Source organism: Portunus trituberculatus, chromosome 13 (assembly GCF_017591435.1).
Source record: "Portunus trituberculatus isolate SZX2019 chromosome 13, ASM1759143v1, whole genome shotgun sequence".
In the NCBI taxonomy this organism is placed as follows: domain Eukaryota; kingdom Metazoa; phylum Arthropoda; class Malacostraca; order Decapoda; family Portunidae; genus Portunus; species Portunus trituberculatus.
Window position 1 is genome coordinate 8791057 of NC_059267.1, and position 20711 is coordinate 8811767.

Here is a 20711-nt window from a genome sequence, read left to right on the forward strand (position 1 = left end):
GTGAGAGATATCGCTGAAAAGAAAAAATGTGTGATCATAATAGGATTGCGGGAGGAAACTAACAAGACAGGAGGATAAGGAAAATGACAAGATTAAGTCTTTACTGAACAAGATCTCTGTGGAAGAAGAGGACCTATATGCTGAGGTAGAAGAAAGTGTGAGATTGGGAGCTTTTGAGGAAGGCAAGAATAGACCATTAAAATTGAAATTAAAGTCTCAGGTGAAGCGGAAGCCTTGTTGAGGAGGGCTTGGAAACTTAAGGACTCTGAGGAAACCAAAACAATTTATATAAGAAGAAATATGTCACAAGATGAGAGAATGAAGATGAAGGAGCTAGTATCTGAAGTGAAAGAGAGGAATGACGAAAGAACAGAGGAGGAAAAGATCAAGTTTTTTTGGAGGATGAGAAATGGGAGGCTAAAGAAGTGGTGGATAAAACAGACGGAATAGGCATTACATGGAAGAACGAGACTAGGAATGGAATAAAAGTGACTTACACGAACATAGATGGATTTCTGTCTAAGAGGCTAGAATGTATGGATTACCTAAGAAATAACGAACCGGACATAATGTGTGTAGTGGAAACAAAGCTAAGGCCCGAAATAAAGCTAGACTGGTTTGTTGTAAAACACTACAAAGTATGGAGAAATGATAGAAAAAATAAAGGTGGTGGTGGTATAATGGTAATGGTTCTTACTAAGGAAGATCTGATAGTGAAGGAGGTGAACTATAGTAAGAGAAATGAGGAAGTGATAAGTATGCTTATAACAGATGGCAAGAGGTACATTAATATTATAACAGTATACATACCACCCAGAACCAGTGCTTGGGAATATGAACAGTACCAAATGGTGATGAGAAATACTCTAGACAAAATGAAGCAAGAACTTAGCAGAAAGGATAGAGTGATGATAGTTGGAGACTTTAATTGCAAAGAAATAGTGTGGGAAGACTACGAAGTGGTGAATGGTGGTGAGTGGGCAGCAGAATTGTTAAAGGTAGCAACAAATAACTTGATGGCACAGTGGGTGAGATCACCAACAAGGTGCAGGGGACAAGATGTTGCAGCAAGGTTGGATTTGGTATTTACCAGGGGAATCTCTCTAAAAGAGGAAATTGAACATGAAAGTCCCTTGGGGAAAAGCGATCATGATGTCCTAAGCTTTGAGCTGGATACAGAATTAAGCACGAATAAGATTGTGGAACGCAGGGAGGAAAAATTAAATTATACTAGGGCAAATTATAGCCATATAAGGGAGTTCTTTAATGAAATTGACTGGTCCGTGGTATACCAGGAAAGAGATATGCAATTGAAGTACGATAAATTTATGGATTTGTATAACTGCTGTGAAAAATTTGTGCCATATTACAGGAAGGGGACTTTAAATAATAAACTGGTTTAATAGAAATTGTGAAGAAGCAAAAAAGAACAAAGAAAAGGCATGGAAGAAACTTAAGAAAAACAGTGATCTATTATCAAGGGAAGGCTACAAAACAGCAAGGAATAGATATGTCGAAGTAAGGAGAACAGCACGGAAGGAATATGAACAGAGGGTGGTGGAAAACTGTGATAGTGACCCAAAAATGTTTTACAAATTCATAAATGGAAAACTTAATAAAAGGGAGGCAATAGAAAAGGTAAAAAACGTGGAAGAAGTATATGAAGATGATGGAGAGATAGCTGAAATTTTGAACGACAACTTTTTGCAAAGTGTTTACAAAGGAGGAGCATTTTATGGGAGGAAGGCCTACGGAAATAAAGCAAATGCAGGACATCATGGTTACTAAGGAAGATGTAAGGAAAATTATAAGCAATCTGGATATTAATAAATCAATGGGGCCTGATGGCATATCTGGGAGGTTGCTAAATGAATGTAAGGATCAATTGTTAAACCCCATATTTGATATTGTGGATACCTCCATACGAACAGGATTAGTCCCGAAAGAGTGGAAAAGAGCTGACATTGTGCCTATATATAAGAATGGTAGTAGAATGGAACCGCTAAATTATAGACCGGTATCATTGACTAGTATATTGTGCAAGGTATGTGAAGAAGTAATTAAAGCTAAGTGGAGTGAGTATTTAGAAAGTGAAAACATTCTGAGTGAAAGGCAGTTTGGTTTCAGAAAAGGAAGATCATGTGTATCCAATTTATTATGTTTTTATTCAAGACTGACTGACATACTGCAACATAAAGAGGGATGGGTGGATGCTATCTACCTGGACTTGAGAAAGGCCTTTGATAAAGTACGACACAATAGACTGATGTGGAAACTAAAGATGACTGGAGGAGTAAATGATAAACTAGCAAAATGGATGGAAACTTACTTAATGGGAAGAGAAATTAGAACAGTGGTGAGAGGAAAGAAGTCCGAGTGGAAGAAGGTAGCCAGTGGAGTTCCACAAGGGTCAGTGCTTGGTCCCATCATGTTTTTGATTTATGTTAAAGATATGCTAGTTGGAATTGACAATTATATGAACATGTTTGCGGACGATACTAAAATTATGAGGAGAGTAAAGAATGTGGAAGATTGTAACAAGTTACAGGAAGATCTTGATAAAATATATGAGTGGAGTAAAGAGTGGCAGATGGAATTTAATATAGACAAGACCCATGTTATGAAAATGGGAAGAAGTAGATACAGACCAAACTGGGATTACAGACTGGGTGACGAGAAAATTAAAGAGACCAATGAGGAGAAAGACCTAGGAGTAACTGCAAAACACTTTGTCACCGGAGAAACACATTAACAAGATTTTTTGGAAAACATACAACATGCTTCAAAATATTGGCCTTGCATTCCACTACCTAGATGAAGGAATGATGAAGAAGATATTATGTACCTTAATAAGACCCCAGCTAGAATATGCAGTATGTGTCTGGTCACTGCATATGAAGAAAAATGTGAAGAAGGTAGAAAGGGTACAAAGGCTGGCAACAAGGATGGTACCAGGACTCAGGGAGTTAGACTATGAGGAAAGACTGAGGAAGCTGGGGCTGACCACATTAGAAGAGAGAAGAACAAGAGGAGACATGATAATTATGTATAAATTCGTGAACAAGATTGACATACTGGATAGAGAGTTGATAAAGGTGACCACAAGTAATTATCTCTGAGGACATGGAAAAAAGCTAATAAAGGACATCTGTCTAAATGACGTGAGAAAATACAGTTTCCCGCATCGTAGCATTGATAAGTGGAATAAACTGAGCAGTCATGTCGTTGACGCGGTGTGTGTCAATCAGATGAAAGAGAGATATGACAGGAATGGACAAGGAGACAGGACACAGAGAGCTTAGCTCGGGCCCTGTAATACACAAATAGGTAAATACAAATAGGTAAATACACAGTAGTCATGATGATGTTAAGGAAGGAGATAGTGGTAAATCAAGTGGAGTTTGGGGAAGGAAAATCAGAAATACTGTATGTTAAGGTACATATTAATAAAAAGGAGTTAACAATCATTGGAACATATGTGCCACGAAAAACAAACTCATGGACTAACCAAGAATATAGAGACATGATAGATGATACAATAAGGAGTCTTACAAGAATCATTAAGGAAAGGAGAAAAGTGATATTGGTAGGAGATTTCAACTGTAAGGAGGTAGACTGGGAAAATTATGAAAGTGGTATGGGGGAAGATGCCTGGGGAGATAGATTCCTGAACCTAATGATAGATAATTTGATGGTCCAAAGAGTAAAGGAAAACACAAGATTCAGAGGAAACGATGAGCCGGCAAGATTAGACCTAGTTTTACAAGGGATATACCAATTAACGATGATATAAGATACAAGTGCCCATTGGGAAAGAGTGACCATGTAATATTAGAAATGGATATAGAAGAAGGAAAGGAAGATAGAGATGAATCATACAAAGGAGACCGATTAAATTACAGAAAGGCTGATATTGAGAATCTCAAGAACTATTTTAAAACGTAAACTGGGAGGAGATGGAAAACTCATTAACGGTTCAAGAGAAATATAACTTATTTTTGGAAATATACAAAACTGGGGTCAGGGAATATGTCCCAAAATATAGACCTAAAGAAGAAGGAAAGAAAGATTGGTTTAATGCAAGATGTGCTAGGGCAAAGGAGAAACGAGATGGAGCATGGAAAAGGTGGAGAAGAAACAGAAATCCAGAAAATAAGGAAAACTTCAAAACAGCAAGAAATGAATATGCTAAGGTGAGAAAGGAAGAAGAAAGAACTATGAAAAGGACATTGTCGAAAATGTAAGGAACAATCAAAATTGTTCTACAGATTCATAAATGGAAAAATAAGACAAAAAGAAACAATAGAAAGGTTAAAAGGAGAGAACGGAATGGTGGAAGACCCAAAAGTATGGCAGAACTGTTAAATAGTAAATTTCATGAGGTCTTTACTAAGGAATCCAAATTTGAAAGACCACAGGGTAATAGAGAGACTGTCCATATGAAAGAGATTAAAGTAACCAAGCTTGAAATAAAAAAGTTGATGACGGAACTAGATGAGGAAAAGGCAATGGGACCGGATGAAGTCTCAGGCAGAATACTGAAAGAATGTAGGGAAGAACTAGCAAGTCCAATATACAACATCATAAAATGCTCAATAGAAAATGGAACAGTGCCAGTGGAGTGGAAAAGAGCTGAGGTGGTTCCCATATATAAGAGCGGAAGGAAGGAAGAACCTTTAAATTACAGACCGGTATCACTAACTAGTGTAATATGCAAGATGTGTGAAAAAGTAATAAAGAAGCAATGGATTGAGTTTCTTGAAGACAACAAAATATTATCAAATAGCCAATTTGGTTTTAGAAAAGGTCGGTCATGTGTGACAAATTTATTGAGTTTCTACTCTAGAATAGTTGATAAAGTACAAGAGAGAGAGGATGGGTTGACTGTATTTATTTAGATCTAAAAAGGCTTTTGATAAAGTGCCACATGAAAGATTACTATGGAAGTTAGAGGAGAAGGGTGGCTTAAAAGGAAGCACATTGAGATGGATGAAGAATTACTTAAGGGGAGAGAAATAAGGACGATAGTTAAAGATATGAAGTCCAAGTGGAGAACAGTAGACAGCGGAGTGCCACAGGGTCAGTATTGGCACCAATACTTTTTCTCGTATATATAAATGACATGCCAGAGGGAGTGAACAGCTACATAAATCTGTTTATGGACGATGCGAAACTGTGCAGAGTCATTAAACAAAAGAGGATTGTGAAATACTACAGGAAGACTTAAACAAGATCTGGAAATGGAGCAAAAAATGGGAGATGGAATTCAATGTGGACAAAAGCCATGTCATGGAAATGGGAAAAAGTGAAAGACGACCAGTGGGAATCTATAAGATGGGAGATGGAGTAGAACTAGAAAAAGTAAAAAAGGAAAAGGACTTGGGAGTGACAATGGAAGAAAATAATCAACCGGTAAGCCATATTGATAGAATTTTCAGAGAAACGTGTAATTTGCTAAGGAATATTGGAGTAGCATTTCACTATATTGACAAGGAAATGATGAAGAAATTGATAAGTACTAAAATAAGACCTAGATTGGAATATGCAGGAGTTGTGTGGACTCCCCATAAAAAGAAACACATAAGAAAATTATAGAGACTAAAAAAAATGGCTACAAGAATGGTTCCAGAACTTAAAGGGATGACATATGAGGAGAGACTAAAGGCTATGGATCTACCAACCTTGGAGCAGAGAAGAGAGAGAGGGGATCTGATACAAGTTTATAAATTGATTAACGGAATGGATGAAGTGGATAATGAGAAACTGATCCTGAGAGAAGAATATGACTTTAGAAGCACAAGATCGCATAGTAAGAAACTAAGGAAGGGACGATGTCTGAGAGATGTTAAAAAATTTAGTTTCCCGCAAAGATGTGTTGAGACTTGGAACAGTTTGAGTGAGGAAGTGGTGTCAGCAAAGAGTGTACATAGTTTTAAAGAAAAATTAGATAAGTGTAGATATGGAGACGGGACCTCATGAGCATAAAGCCCAGGCCCTGTAAAACTACAACTAGGTAAATACAACTAGGTAAATACACACACACACACACAAAAAAAAAAAAAAAAAAAAAAACTGTCCAAACATTAAATATCACAGCCCAATGGAAAAAAGTGATCATGTGGGCTTAGAAATTGACTTAAAGGATCAGGAATTTTTAAAATGCAACGAGTAACAAGCAAAAAAAGATAGAACCACATCTAGTCAAGTTTTGGAGGGTTAAGAAGCTAATTTGGTAGTACTGAGTAGAAGGAAATTATGCAAGGCAAGACAATTCAAATGAAGTATGATATATTCTTAGACAGGTATAATGAGGGAGTAAAGAGATATGTTCCTGAATACAAAAAAAAAAAAAAAGCAAGCACACATGGTATAATGTTGTATGTGCAAAAGCTAAGAAGTGTAAAGATGCAGCTTGGAACAATTAAGGAAGCAACGGATTGAGGCTAATAGGAAGCAGTAAAAAGAGGCATGAAGGAGAGAAATTTTTAAAAGGATGTAGTGAATAGATGTAAAAAGGAACCCAAGCTTTTTTATAAGTAGTACGTATATATATATATATATATATATATATATATATATATATATATATATATATATATATATATATATATATATATATATATATATATATGGAAAATGACAAGCAGAGAAATCATCACAAAGTTAATTAAGGACTAGGGCATGAAAAACATCATTACAAAGAGGTACCATCAAGTTGAAATAATAAAGGGAAAGATGAAGAAGTAAAGTTATTGGAGATGTTTTTGGCCAGGTGCCAGAAGTCTTGAGAGGAGTTGGATTTTGAAAGATTTTGACATTTTCTGTTAATGAAGGAATGTTTGGCAAGTTGGAGAGCAGACTTATCATGATTCTGGGCAGAAGTGTGAAGTTCATGAGTCTGAAAGAAATGTGTTAATTACTGGAGATAGATGGAAATAGGTAAGTACCTTTTATGTAGGGAGTGTCACACAGCTTCTTGCAGCTTTCTTTATCTACATATTCTTATATTCTAATTAATTATCAATCAGTTAAACTAATCATCCAATTAGTCACCCAGAAATACTAGTTACCAGAAATACTATGTATAGACCTGTTGGCTTCACAGCTTCCTTATTTATTCTAATGTGCCAGTCACCACACAGCTGGAGATGGGCAAATGTAGGTAGGGATATGTGGAAATAGGGAGGCAGGTTTTAACACTGAGACTTTTCAATATAAGTTTTCTCTTCCACATCTACTTTAGATTGAGATGAAAAAAAAAAAAAATCAATGAAATAAGGATGGTGTACTTTTTGTTATATATTTCCACAAGAAGGTTTGATGGATTTCTGTAGCTTCTGTTGTGACCACCCAAAATCTGGAAGTAGATGGTGATATGAAGGAATAGGTAGAAATAGGGAGGCATGTTTATACCAGAACTACTTCATATATGCCTAATGACTTCTTGTAGCTTTCTTTATACATATATAACCCTTGTGTTGCTATGGTCATACTTTCTATAACCATTCAGGGCAGTGTGAAGAAAAAAAAAAACTAGTTCACATGGAGATTGAACAGAAATTAAGGAAAAAGGATTATTTCCTTTTTATACCACAAAACTATTTCAGACTTTAACTCAAAAAAATGTTGTAAAAAATTGTATGTAGTTATCAGTGATTGAGTAAAATTGAGGTTTAATGAATGATGTGACAGCTGGAGAGTGCCCAGGAGGAGGCAAGTCGGAAGAGCCGTCACATCTCGGAGCTGGAGAAGGAGAAGGCAGCGTTGGGGGAGGAGAGAGCGTACCTCAACACCCGGCTGGCCAAGGAGAAGGAGGAGGTGCAGAAACACACGCACACCATCAGTGTCCTCAACTCAGAGCTTGCCAGTGTCCACCAACAGGTACTGACCCCACTAATGTTGCTTTGGTCTGCTGTGACTGTGTGTGTGTGTGTGTGTGTGTGGTGTGTTGAAAATGTGTCTGTGTGTGTGTTCTTGTTATCTCTCTCTCTCTCTCTCTCTCTCTCTCTCTCTCTCTCTCTCTCTCTCTCTCTCTCTCTCTCTCTCTCTCTCTCTCTCTCTCTCTCTCTCTCTCTCTCTCTCTCTCTCTCTCTCTCTCTCTCTCTCTCTCTCTCTCTCTCTCTCTCTCTCTCTCTCTCTCTCTCTGGGTTGTAGAGAGTAAGAGAGAAGCTGCTTCACCAGACATCTGCATGACTTGAAGTCTTGGTACCAAGTGTCTTTATAAAGATGAACTCTGAGTTGCTTAATACTACTGACATGTTTAGATGAGCTTTCAGTCATATAAAGTTGGGTTTCACTCATCAATTCCCCTTAACTAACAGTCTAGGGAAGAAGATATGTATGGTTGGTTGTAGAAGTGATGTAACAGAATCCAATATGTAACAATTCAAACAACAATACTGGCAATATATGAAATCTTCATAAACATCTACAAGAAAAAGTGGATGAAATCAAAAGGTTTTGTAATTGATAGCCATTACAGTCAACCCTCGGCTATCGCGACTTCAGCTATCGCGTTTTATTGCTATCACGCACCCATGAAAAGCTGCTAAAATTTCATTATTGCTACCTCAGATGCTTGCTATCATGTGCCCAGCCATGACGTCATGGGATATCTGAGCGCTCATTCGCCAAAACTGCCTTCCCGCCAAGACCAATTCGGCTATCGTGTTTTCGGCTATGGCGCGGCTATTTCGGCCCCAATTGAGCGCGATAGCCGAGGGTTAAGTGTGCAATCTTTAGATGTGGCTGTAGTAGTAGAAGAGATGTTTCATAATGGTTAATAATGAAGGAAACATGGCAGATAGCAATGGAAAGAATAATTAATTAGAATTAATTAGAATTAATTAGAAATTGATGTATGGACTAATGAACTGGTTTAAAGTACTCTCAGTTGTCTGGTACACAGCAGTGAAAGCTGGATAATGTATCATCTCTCCGTACATCCAAAGATAGCAAGCAAAAATTATAATAGTGTGTACAGGTAGTATGTATTGATAATGACTTCAAGAGTATAACTAACAGTATTAGAAACAGTAAGGCATAGGACTATGACATAATGATAATTCTGAAGAAGAGATGGATGACAGTGAAGTGATGAGTACAGTAATGTTTCCTCAGCAACTCCCACAATTCACTCTGTTCATGGGCCAAATGCTCACCATATTTATCTGCTGAAGATACATGATGTGGCTTGCTGTGGAATTTTTGCTGGATAATGTTATCACAAGAACAGATAATATAGAATTGATACAACCTAATTGATGGAGCAGGATAGTGCTGCAGCAGAACAAACTTGGAAACTTTTTCTCATAGGTTACCATTTGTGGCAAACTTGATGCTGGCTATTTTTAATTAGATTGTCTTCCTTTAAATTGAAATTCAAAAATCATATTTTGTAATTTCACTTGAATTTTTGTATTCTTGTCATCTCTTTTATCTTTTAAGTGAAATGTTTATGTTGTGTACATGGATAATTTTTATGTTCTTACATCCAGAAGTGCCAGCAGCAAGCACCATCAACACTTTATAAAGACACATTGGGGTAGTGCAATGATTGATTCACAATATATTGCAGGAGAGACTTGCAATGTATTGTCTCATTCATTGCTAGGAACTATTAATTATTGCATCAGTATCTAAGATTTCCATTATTTTGTGCTTCAGCTGAATGTGTAATGGCAGGCAATCCTTTGCAGGACTTACTAGATTATATTTAGGAAAGCAATGTGATTTTTGCAGACAGTTATTTTTTTCCTCCATGACTGAAGAAAATGTGTGCAGAAATAATTCTGTTTTCCTTGTTTGGATGGAATACTACTTTGCCTCACCAGGAGTGCTCAGTGTGGAGTCAGGTCACTGAAGTGTGTCAGGGTATGGAGGTCAGACTGTCAGAAGCTGCAAGCGGAGGTCATTACTGCCACTGAAAAATAACTTTTGTAACTGAGTGTGATACCAGTCTTTGAAGCTTTATTGGTTCACATTTCATTACTATTTCATTTAATCAATTCACTAGAATTATTAATCAGTAGTGATGTTAACTTTATGATTTAAACTCTGAAAGTTATAAAAAGTGAATACACAAAGCTCAGGCAGAACAGTCCATGTTCATAAATGTCAGCCTTGTTGAGTCACTGGATGCCATCCGGCCAGTAAGGTTGTGTGTATGGAGGTGGTCAGTGCTAGTGGCAAGACCAAAGTGTGGTGGACCATGTTTCCTATCACTAGTTGGCTGTTTGTCACTGTCGTGAGCTCTTTTCTTGCTGAGGCAACAAGCTTCATAGTGCTTCTCTGGGAAGTGAAGCGTATTAATGTGACGGTGAGGAGGAGAAGGAGGTTGCTTTACTCAGCTGCCCCACAAGGCCCATCCATAGCTGGGACATAGGTGGCAGCCATCAGATGGCAATGCAGCACCAAGTGATTGGCTCACCACCAGACAACAGCTATAACAGAGTGATGTTTAGCTCTAGGTGAATGCCCTGAAGTCTGTGTGCAGTCTTTTATCCATTCATTGTTTCAACTCCATACGTAAATTATTCAAATGTGCATTTTTAAATGTCCCTTCTAAACATGGACAAGGAAAATGATAAGGTAAAGCATTTATGCTTATATACTTCACTTCTTGGTCTTTTAAGTTATTAATACTTGAATGCAGGAGAATGAAATCACTGAAGACATTATTTTCTGTGTGAATTTATTTTCTTTTTGATTGGTGGGGAGGCAGGTGTGTTCTGTGTGGAGACAGCAAGGCTGTGCCCAAGGCTGAGGCTAGAACCCTCCATCCACCCATCCCATGCTGTTGCTGTTGCCCTGGTGACAGTGGTCAGCTTGACTGAAGTGTGGTTGGTGCACCACGGGTCTTTACCTTGGCTGTGCAGCACATCACTAAAGCATGAGTGGACAGCCACAGTGGCAGCCTTGGGCAAACCTGTGCCCCTCCACACAGAGTGGCCAGACCCCATGGTTCACCCGGCACTCTGAATCTTGGGTGAATGTAACCTCACCAGTGTTGAGCTATGCTTTGTGATATTGTAGTGACTTAATATTTCTTATAAAAAAAAAAAAAAAAAAATACAGTGGTCCCTTTTAAGACATGATCAAGACAGTATGTCCAAATACCATGTGCTCAAAAATCACTACCACTCAGACAAATGAAACTTGTTCAGTTGGTGTCAATGTACCTCTAACTCAGCAAGACCTTCAGTGGCTTGATCACCAACTGCTTATAGTAGAGTTAAACATACCAATCATTTCACTGCTCATTTCTAAATGCTGCTGATTGCAACAGTAGTGATGAAAGGGAGCACTCATCTACTCTCACTCCCTCCACTGCACAGCCATACACATCCCACAGGGAGGTTGCAACTCACGTCTTTCAGTGAATATCTTCCCCCTCAAATCTGCATTTCACCTGGGACCACTGTATAGATCATCCATGGTGTGGGAAAATAAAGAATTCAAATAGCTTGAAAAAGATAGATAATTGAATAGAGGCAGCATTCACCCGAGTAGTGTCATTGTACTGCACAGCCGAGTGACAGCTTGTGGTGGCAGCCAGGCCTGTGCTGTGTTTGTCCTGATTGTCTTTGTCAAATGCCCCTTGTTTTGTTTGGTTCTGACACACTCTTGGACCGAAGGAAGGGGCATCTTGTCCCTGTGTTTATTTTGTTCTGTATTTGTTTGTGAGCTGAGTGTGTGGCTTCCCTGCACCAAGCCTCTGACAGTTACTGCAATGCCTTCTCCAGCCTGGTAGTGAGAGCTTTTTTCATGCTTCTTGCCTGCACTGAGTCACTGCTGTGGATTTTTTTTTTTTTATTTTTAGATCACACTACAGAGATTGCTGTTTACAATGGGCTTTTCTCGTCATCCTCCTTGCATGAAAAATTAATTAAGAATACCACTGCAACTAATAAGTTATCCCATAAACAAGAGTTTTTATAAAATACAAAGACACTATTGCTATGCTTTGTGTGCTGCAGAGGTATGGCTCTAGAGCCCACAGTGCAGAGTGCAGTATGTTAAATTGATATGAAGATGAGCTACCCCAGATGTTTTTCTTTTGATGGATCATAATTTTATGCTATGTAAGATTAGATGAAGTAACCTTTCTTCTGACCTGACCTGCACTGCCAGCCACCCTCCCACTAAGCCCAGCATGTGTGTTGATGCTACTGCAACCACTCTCTCATTAGACTGTGTGGCTGATAGTGAGCCATTCATTAGAAACTGTGGTAATGGAATGATTGTTACAGAAAATACCATCAACCATTATTCATCTATGCAAAATCTTGTACTCACACACATATACACATACACACAAACAATGCTTTTTATCTTATACATATATTTCATTTTCCAGTTACTTGTTTCATAAAATAGATTGCAGAATAAATATGTTGGACTCTAGTAATTTGCTTAAACATCTTTCAAATATTCCTTCATTTGCAGTTGTATGGAAGCTTAGTACTCCAAGCTGTGGTTTGTAAAGTGTGTGTGTGTGTGTGTGTGTGTGTGTGTGTATTTACCTAATTGTATTTACCTAATTGTAACATACGGGAAAAGAGCTATGCTCGTGTTGTCCTGTCTCCATATCTATTAATGTCCAGCTTTTTCTTAAAATCATGAATATTCCTTGCGTTGACCACTTCCACGTCTAAACTATTCCATGCTTCCACCCTTCTATGAGGGAAGCTATATTTTTTCACATCTCTCCTATAAGTGGCCATTTTAGTTTTTTCCCATGCCCTCTCGACATTCTTCCATTCCACATACACAGATCTTCCCTATCCATTTTTTCCATGCCAATCATCACTCTGTATATTGCTATCAGGTCTCCCCTTTCTCTTCTGTTTTCCAGGGTTGGAAGTTGCATTCTTTTCAGTCTGTCTTCATAAGTCAAATCTCTTAAGTCAGGCACCATTTTCGTTGCAGCCCTCTGTACTTTCTCTAGTTTCCTTATGTGTTTCTTTAAGTTCGAGCCCACTGTATTGTTGCATATTCAAGCCTCGGTCTTATCATTGCAGTAATTATTTTCTTCATCATTTCTTCATCTAAATATCTGAACGCCACTCTTATGTTCCTCAATAAGTTCAATACTTCTCCAATTATTTTGTTTATATGTCTCTCTGGCGATAGGTCATTGGTAATTGTCACCCCAAGGTCTTTTTCTTCATGACTGGTTTTATGTCTTCATTTCCTATCTTGTACATACTCCTGATTCTTCTTTCACTCTTGCCAAACTCTATTTTCTTGCATTTTGTCGTGTTGAACTCCATTTGCCATGTACAGCTCCATTTCCATATTCTGTCCAAGTCTTCCTGGAGTAGTTCGCAATCTTTGTCACATCTCACTTTTCTTAACAATTTTGCATCGTCTGCAAATAGGCTCACATAACTGGACACCCCATCCACCATGTCATTTATGTAGACCGCGAACATTACTGGTGCCAACACTGATCCCTGTGGAACTCCACTCTCCACCAATCCCCATTCTGATGGTCTGTCCTTAATTATTGTTCTCATTTCTCTTCCTACCAAAAGTCTTCCATCCATTTTAGTAAACTGCCATGCACTCCTCCTACCATTTCAAGTTTCCAGATCAGTCTCTGGTGTGGTACCTTATCAAAGGCCTTTTTAAATCCAGATATATTCCATCAGCCCAACCATCTCTTTCCTGTATTACATCTATCACCCTCGAATAGTAACATATCAGGTTTGTCGTGCATGAACGCCCTTTTCTAAAACCAAATTGACACTCACAAAGTATGTCATTTTTCTCCAAGAAGTCTGTCCATCTATTCTTCACCACCCTCTCACACATCTTAGCTACCACACTTGTAAGTGACACTGGTCTATAGTTCAATGGGTCTCTCTTGTTACCTGATTTATAGATTGGGACAATGTTAGCTCTTTTCCAGTCTTGGGGCACTACACCTTCCCTTAATGAGGCATCAATTACTTCACAAACTTTTTCTGCCAATTGCTCCCTGCATTCTCTTAAAATCCATCCTGATACCCCATCAGGTCCCACAGCTTTTCTCACTTCTAAACTCCCCATCATGTTCTTGATCTCCTCCACAGTTACTTGAAACTCCTTCATAATCCCTTTCTGTTCCATTACCAGTGGTTTGTCAAAAGCAGTCTCCTTTGTGAATACCTTCCGAAAGCATCCATTCATAGCCTCTGCCATTTCCTGGGATCTTCACTGCATACTCCATTTACTTCTAAACTTTCAATACTTTCTCTATTTTTGATGTTGTTGTTCACATGTCTGTAAAAAGCCTTGGTTGGTCTTTACATTTATCAATTATATCCTTTTCTTGTTTCTTTCTTTCTTCTCTTCTAATCAACACATATTCATTTCTTGCTCTTTTGTAACTTTCCCACTGCTTAATCCGTCTTTTCCTTCTCCACCTCTTCCATGCATCCTCTTTTCTTGTTCTAGCCTTTTCACATCTATCGTTAAACCAGTCCTGCTTTCCAACTTCTCTATGTTGTCTTATTGGTACAAATTTTTCTCACCTTCTTTGTATATTTTTATAAATTCCTTCCACTTTTCATTTGCTCCTTAGCACTCTTGAATTTCATCCAATTTGTCTCTTGAAAGAATTTCTTTAGGTTTCCAAAATCTGTCTTGGCATAATTCCATCTTCCCACTTTATATTCTTCATTTCTTCTAGATTTCTCTTCGTCTATCACCTTGAACTCCAAAACTGCATGATCACTCTTTGCTAAAGGGCACTCCACCCTCATCTCCTCAATGACCATTGGCTCTGTACTAAAGACCAAGTCCAGTCTTGACGATGCTCCCTCTCCTCCAAACCTAGTATCTTCTTTGACCCACTGAGTTAACACATTTTCCATTGCCAGTGTCAATAGTGTATTTCCCCATGTTGTCTCTGATCCTTCCATTGACCAGTCCTCCCAACACACCTCTTTACAATTAAAATCTCCCATCATTATAGTTCGTTCACAGCCACCCAACATTTCTTCCAGACATGTTCCTGTATCACTTATCATTTCTTCATATTCCTGTACTGACCATGCATTTGTCTTAGGTGGTACGTACACCACTATGTAGTGCCTCTTTTTCCTTCATTAGTTTCTGCTCTGATCTTTAGCACTTCTGCCTTTCCCATACCTTCTTTCACTTGATCCACCTTTATATCTTTTTAACCAGCAACATCACTCCTCCTCCCATCTTACCTACTCTATTTCTTTTCCAAACATTATATTTCCTTCTCCAACCATCATCAGGTCTTCTCCTCTCTCAGTTTTGTTTCAGTAAGACCCACAATATCTGGGTTCTTGTCCCTCAAGTAATCGTTGAGTTCTAAAATCCCGATATCACTCCATTTATGTTGGAATACATTACATTTCGCTCATATGTAAGTTTCTTTAGTCCTTTCTTGCTGTACTTTTCTGGGTTATGAACCACTTCCTCAGTCTCATATCCAAGATTCTCCAGAAAACTCTTTCTTCTCCTCTTCTGTCCTCTCTTCATTTTTTTCAAAGCCTCCTTTCTCAACTCATTTAACATTTCTCTTTCCTTTTCACCGAGATCTCTTCTCAACCAAATCTTCCTTGTTGTTTCCTGCTGGGCTAGCCTCCATGACTTCTCCACCAATTCATCTACATCCTTTTGTGACTTAAGTTTGATTCTTATTGGCCTCATACCTTCTCTTGTGAACTTTCCAATTCTATGGAAGTCCTCTATTTCTTGTACTAGGTCTTTTCCTCCTCCTGCACCACATTAATGATATTATTTATCACCTTTTTATGTTTTTCTCTCTCCATTTTACTCGGTGTCTTATCCTCCTCCACACCAAATATCACCACACATCTCTTTTTGTCTACAGTTTCCCTCACCAATGTCTCATTTGACTTAATAACCTTCACCACTTTCTCAGCTATCTTCTCTTCTATGATCTGTTGATCTATAATTTCAGCAAGGCCCAAAGTTTTCTCCCAGACTCTTTGATTTCCTTTTCCAGACTTGCAACTTTGTAATTTACCTCCTTTCTTTCCACTTCCTGACTTTTTTTCCATTCAGCCTGCTTCTCCATCACTTTTCCTAGAGATTCTCCACATTTTTCGCAATTCACTTTAATTAGCTTAACTTCCTCTTTCAGTGCTTCATTTTCCTTCTTCATATCGGCACAGTCTTTCTTTACATTGTCATAACTCGTTTCCAGGCCCCATACTTTTCAAACAGTTTTTCAATTTTACCTTCTAACTCCAGAATTTTCTTCACATAAGCACTCTTCTCCATTATTCCTTGAAACCCTGTGAAGTCTGATTCATCTTTCGAGTTCACGGCCGCCATGTTGCGCAGATGTAAACAAACCAGCTGATGGCTCAAACGCAGGCTACAGTTTATATTTACCTTCACTGGACATTATTTTGCTAATCAACAGTTAACATGACTATATGGAGACGGGACAAACATTACCAGCTCCTTTCCCACCTTGGTTACTCTTAGGCAATGGTAACTGTAGAATTAGAGATGATTGCTCTGGAGCTCAGCGACCACCTCCGCCATCGACGATGTCCCGTGTGTGTGTGTGTGTGTGTGTGTGTATTTACCTAGTTGTATTCACCTAGTATTAGTTTTACAGGGCCTGGGCTTTACGCTCGTGTGGCCCCGTCTCCATATCTACACTTATCCAATTTTTCTTTAAAGCAATGCACACTCTTTGCTGACACCACTTCCTCACTCAAACTATGTGTGTGTGTGTGTGTGTGTGTGTGTGTGTGTGTGTGTGTGTGTGTGTGTGTGTGTGTGTGTGTGTGTGTGTGTGCGTGCGTGTGTGCTTGTTTGCGTGTGTGCGTGTGCATGTATGTGTGTGTTTGACTGCTTATGTGGGGTGTAACTGTGTGTGTGTGTGTGTTTCAGGTAACTGTTCTGTCGGAGTCACTGGGGAAGGTGAGGGCAGCGGAGGAACGGCTGGACCAGGAGAAGGATGACTTGCGGGACCAGATTCGTTCCATGGAGAGACAGCGGGCAGACCTGGAGGCGAAGCTTGCCCACTCCCTGCGCCAGGAGATGGACATGAGGGAAGCATTGGAGAAGGTGTGCTATTGGAGAGCTTTAAAGAAAAATTACACATACTAATGGATGGTTAAGTTAGGTTAGGTTAGCCTGGAGGAAGAGGATATATAAAACAGAAGACATTGACAACAGCATGTAAGAGTGGCTATCTCCACTAGGGATTAATAAGACATAGGTTAGGTTAGGTTAGACATCAGGAAAGCATTGGAGAAGATGGTGCATTAGGGAACTTTAAAATATCTGACAAATTTTTGGATGACAATGACAGATGGAAATAGATAGGCATGTTTTTATACAAGGACTGCCTCATGTATGCTTGATGGCTTCTTGCATGTACAACCTATCTTTTTCATATGTGTTAAGTCATCAATGTGCTGTCTGGTCCTTTCTCAAGTTATCAGCATACAACCTGGTTTATTAGAGAGCCCTTTCCTAAGCTTAAGGTATACAGCACAACATTTCTATATCTATTAAGCCATTAATGTGCAATATGGTCCTTCCCCAAGTTGCCAACATGCACTCTGGCTTATTAAAGAGTCCCCCTACTCCTGGTTGAGAAAGTCAGCATAACTTTCAGTGTCTTAAGTCATCACTCATGTCACCATTGTCCAGCTTTGTTTACTGAAGAGCCCCTATACTTGCACTCCCCAGGTTGAAGCTTACAGCATAACACTGGGACAGGATAAGTCCCAGCTGGTGGCCAAGATCACATCGTTGGAGACAGAGCGAGCGTCACTCAGCACAGAGCGTGCTGAGCTGCGGTCTGACATTGAGAGGCTAAAGGATGACCTGGATGCACTGAGTGAAGAGCGGGCGAGTCATGAGGCATCCATCACGGCACTCAATGAAAAGATTGTACTACTCAATGTGGAGAAAGAAAAGGTAAGTGGTTTGGAGGAATGTCTCTTTCACCTTTGTTTCAAAAGACCACAGTGATCTTTAGCCAGATTCTCAAAAGTCTTTCTCATGGTAGTAATGTATGAATCTTGTTAGTTTGTCACTAGAACTGTACAATTGCCCTTAAAATCCCTGTGTACCTGTATTTAGAATTATCTCCAATTTGTGTAGTTTTACTCTCATATTTCATTTCTCATAATTCATCCACACTTTTACCTACACTGTCTTGCCTTACCCACTCTTCTACTGAGTATGTATACACACACACACACACACACACACAGGAAAAGGAAAGAGAAATGTTAAATGAGTTGAGAAAGGAGGCTTTGAAAAAAAATGAAGAGAGGACAGAAGAGGAGAAGAAAGAGTTTTTCTGGAGAATCTTGGATATGAGACTGAGGAAGTGGTTCATAACCCAGAAAAGTACAGCAAGAAAGGACTAAAGAAACTTACGTATGAGCGGAATGTAATGTATTCCAACATAAATGGAGTGATATCGGGGATTTTAGAACTCAACGATTACTTGAGGGACAAGAACCCAGATATTGTGGGTCTTACTGAAACAAAACTGAGAGAGGGAGAAGACCTGATGATGGTTGGAGAAGGAAATATAATGTTTGGAAAAGAAATAGAGTAGGTAAGATGGGAGGAGGAGTGATGTTGCTGGTTAAAAAGATATAAAGGTGGATCAAGTGAAAGAAGGTATGGGAAAGGCAGAAGTGCTAAAGATCAGAGCAGAAACTAATGAAGGAAAAAGAGGCACTACATAGTGGTGTACGTACCACCTAAGACAAATGCATGGTCAGTACAGGAATATGAAGAAATGATAAGAGATACAGGAACATGTCTGGAAGAAATGTTGGGTGGCTGTGAACGAACTATAATGATGGGAGATTTTAATTGTAAAGAGGTGTGTTGGGAGGACTGGTCAATGGAAGGATCAGAGACAACATGGGGAAATACACTATTGACACTGGCAATGGAAAATGTGTTAACTCAGTGGGTCAAAGAAGATACTAGGTTTGGAGGAGAGGGAGCATCGTCAAGACTGGACTTGGTCTTTAGTACAGAGCCAATGGTCATTGAGGAGATGAGGGTGGAGTGCCCTTTAGCAAAGAGTGATCATGCAGTTTTGGAGTTCAAGGTGATAGATGAAGAGAAATCTAGAAGAAATGAAGAATATAAAGTGGGAAGATGGAATTATGCCAAGACAGATTTTGGAAACCTAAAGAAATTCTTTCAAGAGACAAATTGGATGAAATTCAAGAGTGCTAAGGAGCAAATGAAAAGTGGAAGGAATTTATAAAAATATACAAAGAAGGTGAGAAAAATTTGTACCAATAAGACAACATAGAGAAGTTGGAAAGCAGGACTGGTTTAACGATAGATGTGAAAAGGCTAGAACAAGAAAAGAGGATGCATGGAAGAGGTGGAGAAGGAAAAGACGGATTAAGCAGTGGGAAAGTTACAAAAGAGCAAGAAATGAATATGTGTTGATTAGAAGAGAAGAAAGAAAGAAACAAGAAAAGGATATAATTGATAAATGTAAAGACCAACCAAGGCTTTTTACAGACATGTGAACAACAACATCAAAAATAGAGAAAGTATTGAAAGTTTAGAAGTAAATGGAGTATGCAGTGAAGATCCCAGGAAATGGCAGAGGCTATGAATGGATGCTTTCGGAAGGTATTCACAAAGGAGACTGCTTTTGACAAACCACTGGTAATGGAACAGAAAGGGATTATGAAGGAGTTTCAAGTAACTGTGGAGGAGATCAAGAATATGATGGGGAGTTTAGAAGTGAGAAAAGCTGTGGGACCTGATGGGGTATCAGGATGGATTTTAAGAGAATGCAGGAGCAACTGGCAGAAAAAGTTTGTGAAGTAATTGATGCCTCATTAAGGGAAGGTGTAGTGCCCCAAGACTGGAAAAGAGCTAACATTGTCCCAATCTATAAATCAGGTAACAAGAGAGACCCATTGAACTATAGACCAGTGTCACTTACAAGTGTGGTAGCTAAGATGTGTGAGAGGGTGGTGAAGAATAGATGGACAGACTTCTTGGAGAAAATGACATACTTTGTGAGTGTCAATTTGGTTTTAGAAAAGGGCGTTCATGCACGACAAACCTGATATGTTACTATTCGAGGGTGATAGATGTAATACAGGAAAGAGATGGTTGGGCTGATGGAATATATCTGGATTTAAAAAGGCCTTTGATAAGGTACCACACCAGAGACTGATCTGGAAACTTGAAATGGTAGGAGGAGTGCATGGCAGTTTACTAAAATGGATGGAAGACTTTTGGTAGGAAGAGAAATGAGAACAATAATTAAGGACAGACCATCAGAATGGGGCTTGGTGGAGAGTGGAGTTCCACAGGGATCAGTGTTGGCACCAGTAATGTTCGCGGTCTACATAAATGACATGGTGGATGGGGTGTCCAGTTATGTGAGCCTATTTGCAGACGATGCAAAATTGTTAAGAAAAGTGAGATGTGACAAAGATTGCGAACTACTCCAGGAAGACTTGGACAGAATATGGAAATGGAGCTGTACATGGCAAATGGAGTTCAACACGACAAAATGCAAGAAAATAGAGTTTGGCAAGAGTGAAAGAAGAATCAGGAGTATGTACAAGATAGGAAATGAAGACATAAAACCAGTCATGAAGAAAAGACCTTGGGGTGACAATTACCAATGACCTATCGCCAGAGAGACATATAAACAAAATAATTGGAGAAGTATTGAACTTATTGAGGAACAT

General features: G+C 38.9%; 1 protein-coding gene across 1 annotated transcript in view; it reads left to right on the forward strand.

Annotated features, from left to right (window-relative positions):
- The window catches only part of LOC123502970 (rootletin-like), a 212928-nt gene that overhangs the window by 123743 nt on the left and 68474 nt on the right, over window positions 1-20711 (forward strand). Inside the window, 3 exon segments of the mRNA XM_045252269.1 lie at window positions 7693-7881; window positions 16894-17070; window positions 17701-17931. Coding sequence (XP_045108204.1) covers window positions 7693-7881; window positions 16894-17070; window positions 17701-17931 — 597 coding nt within the window.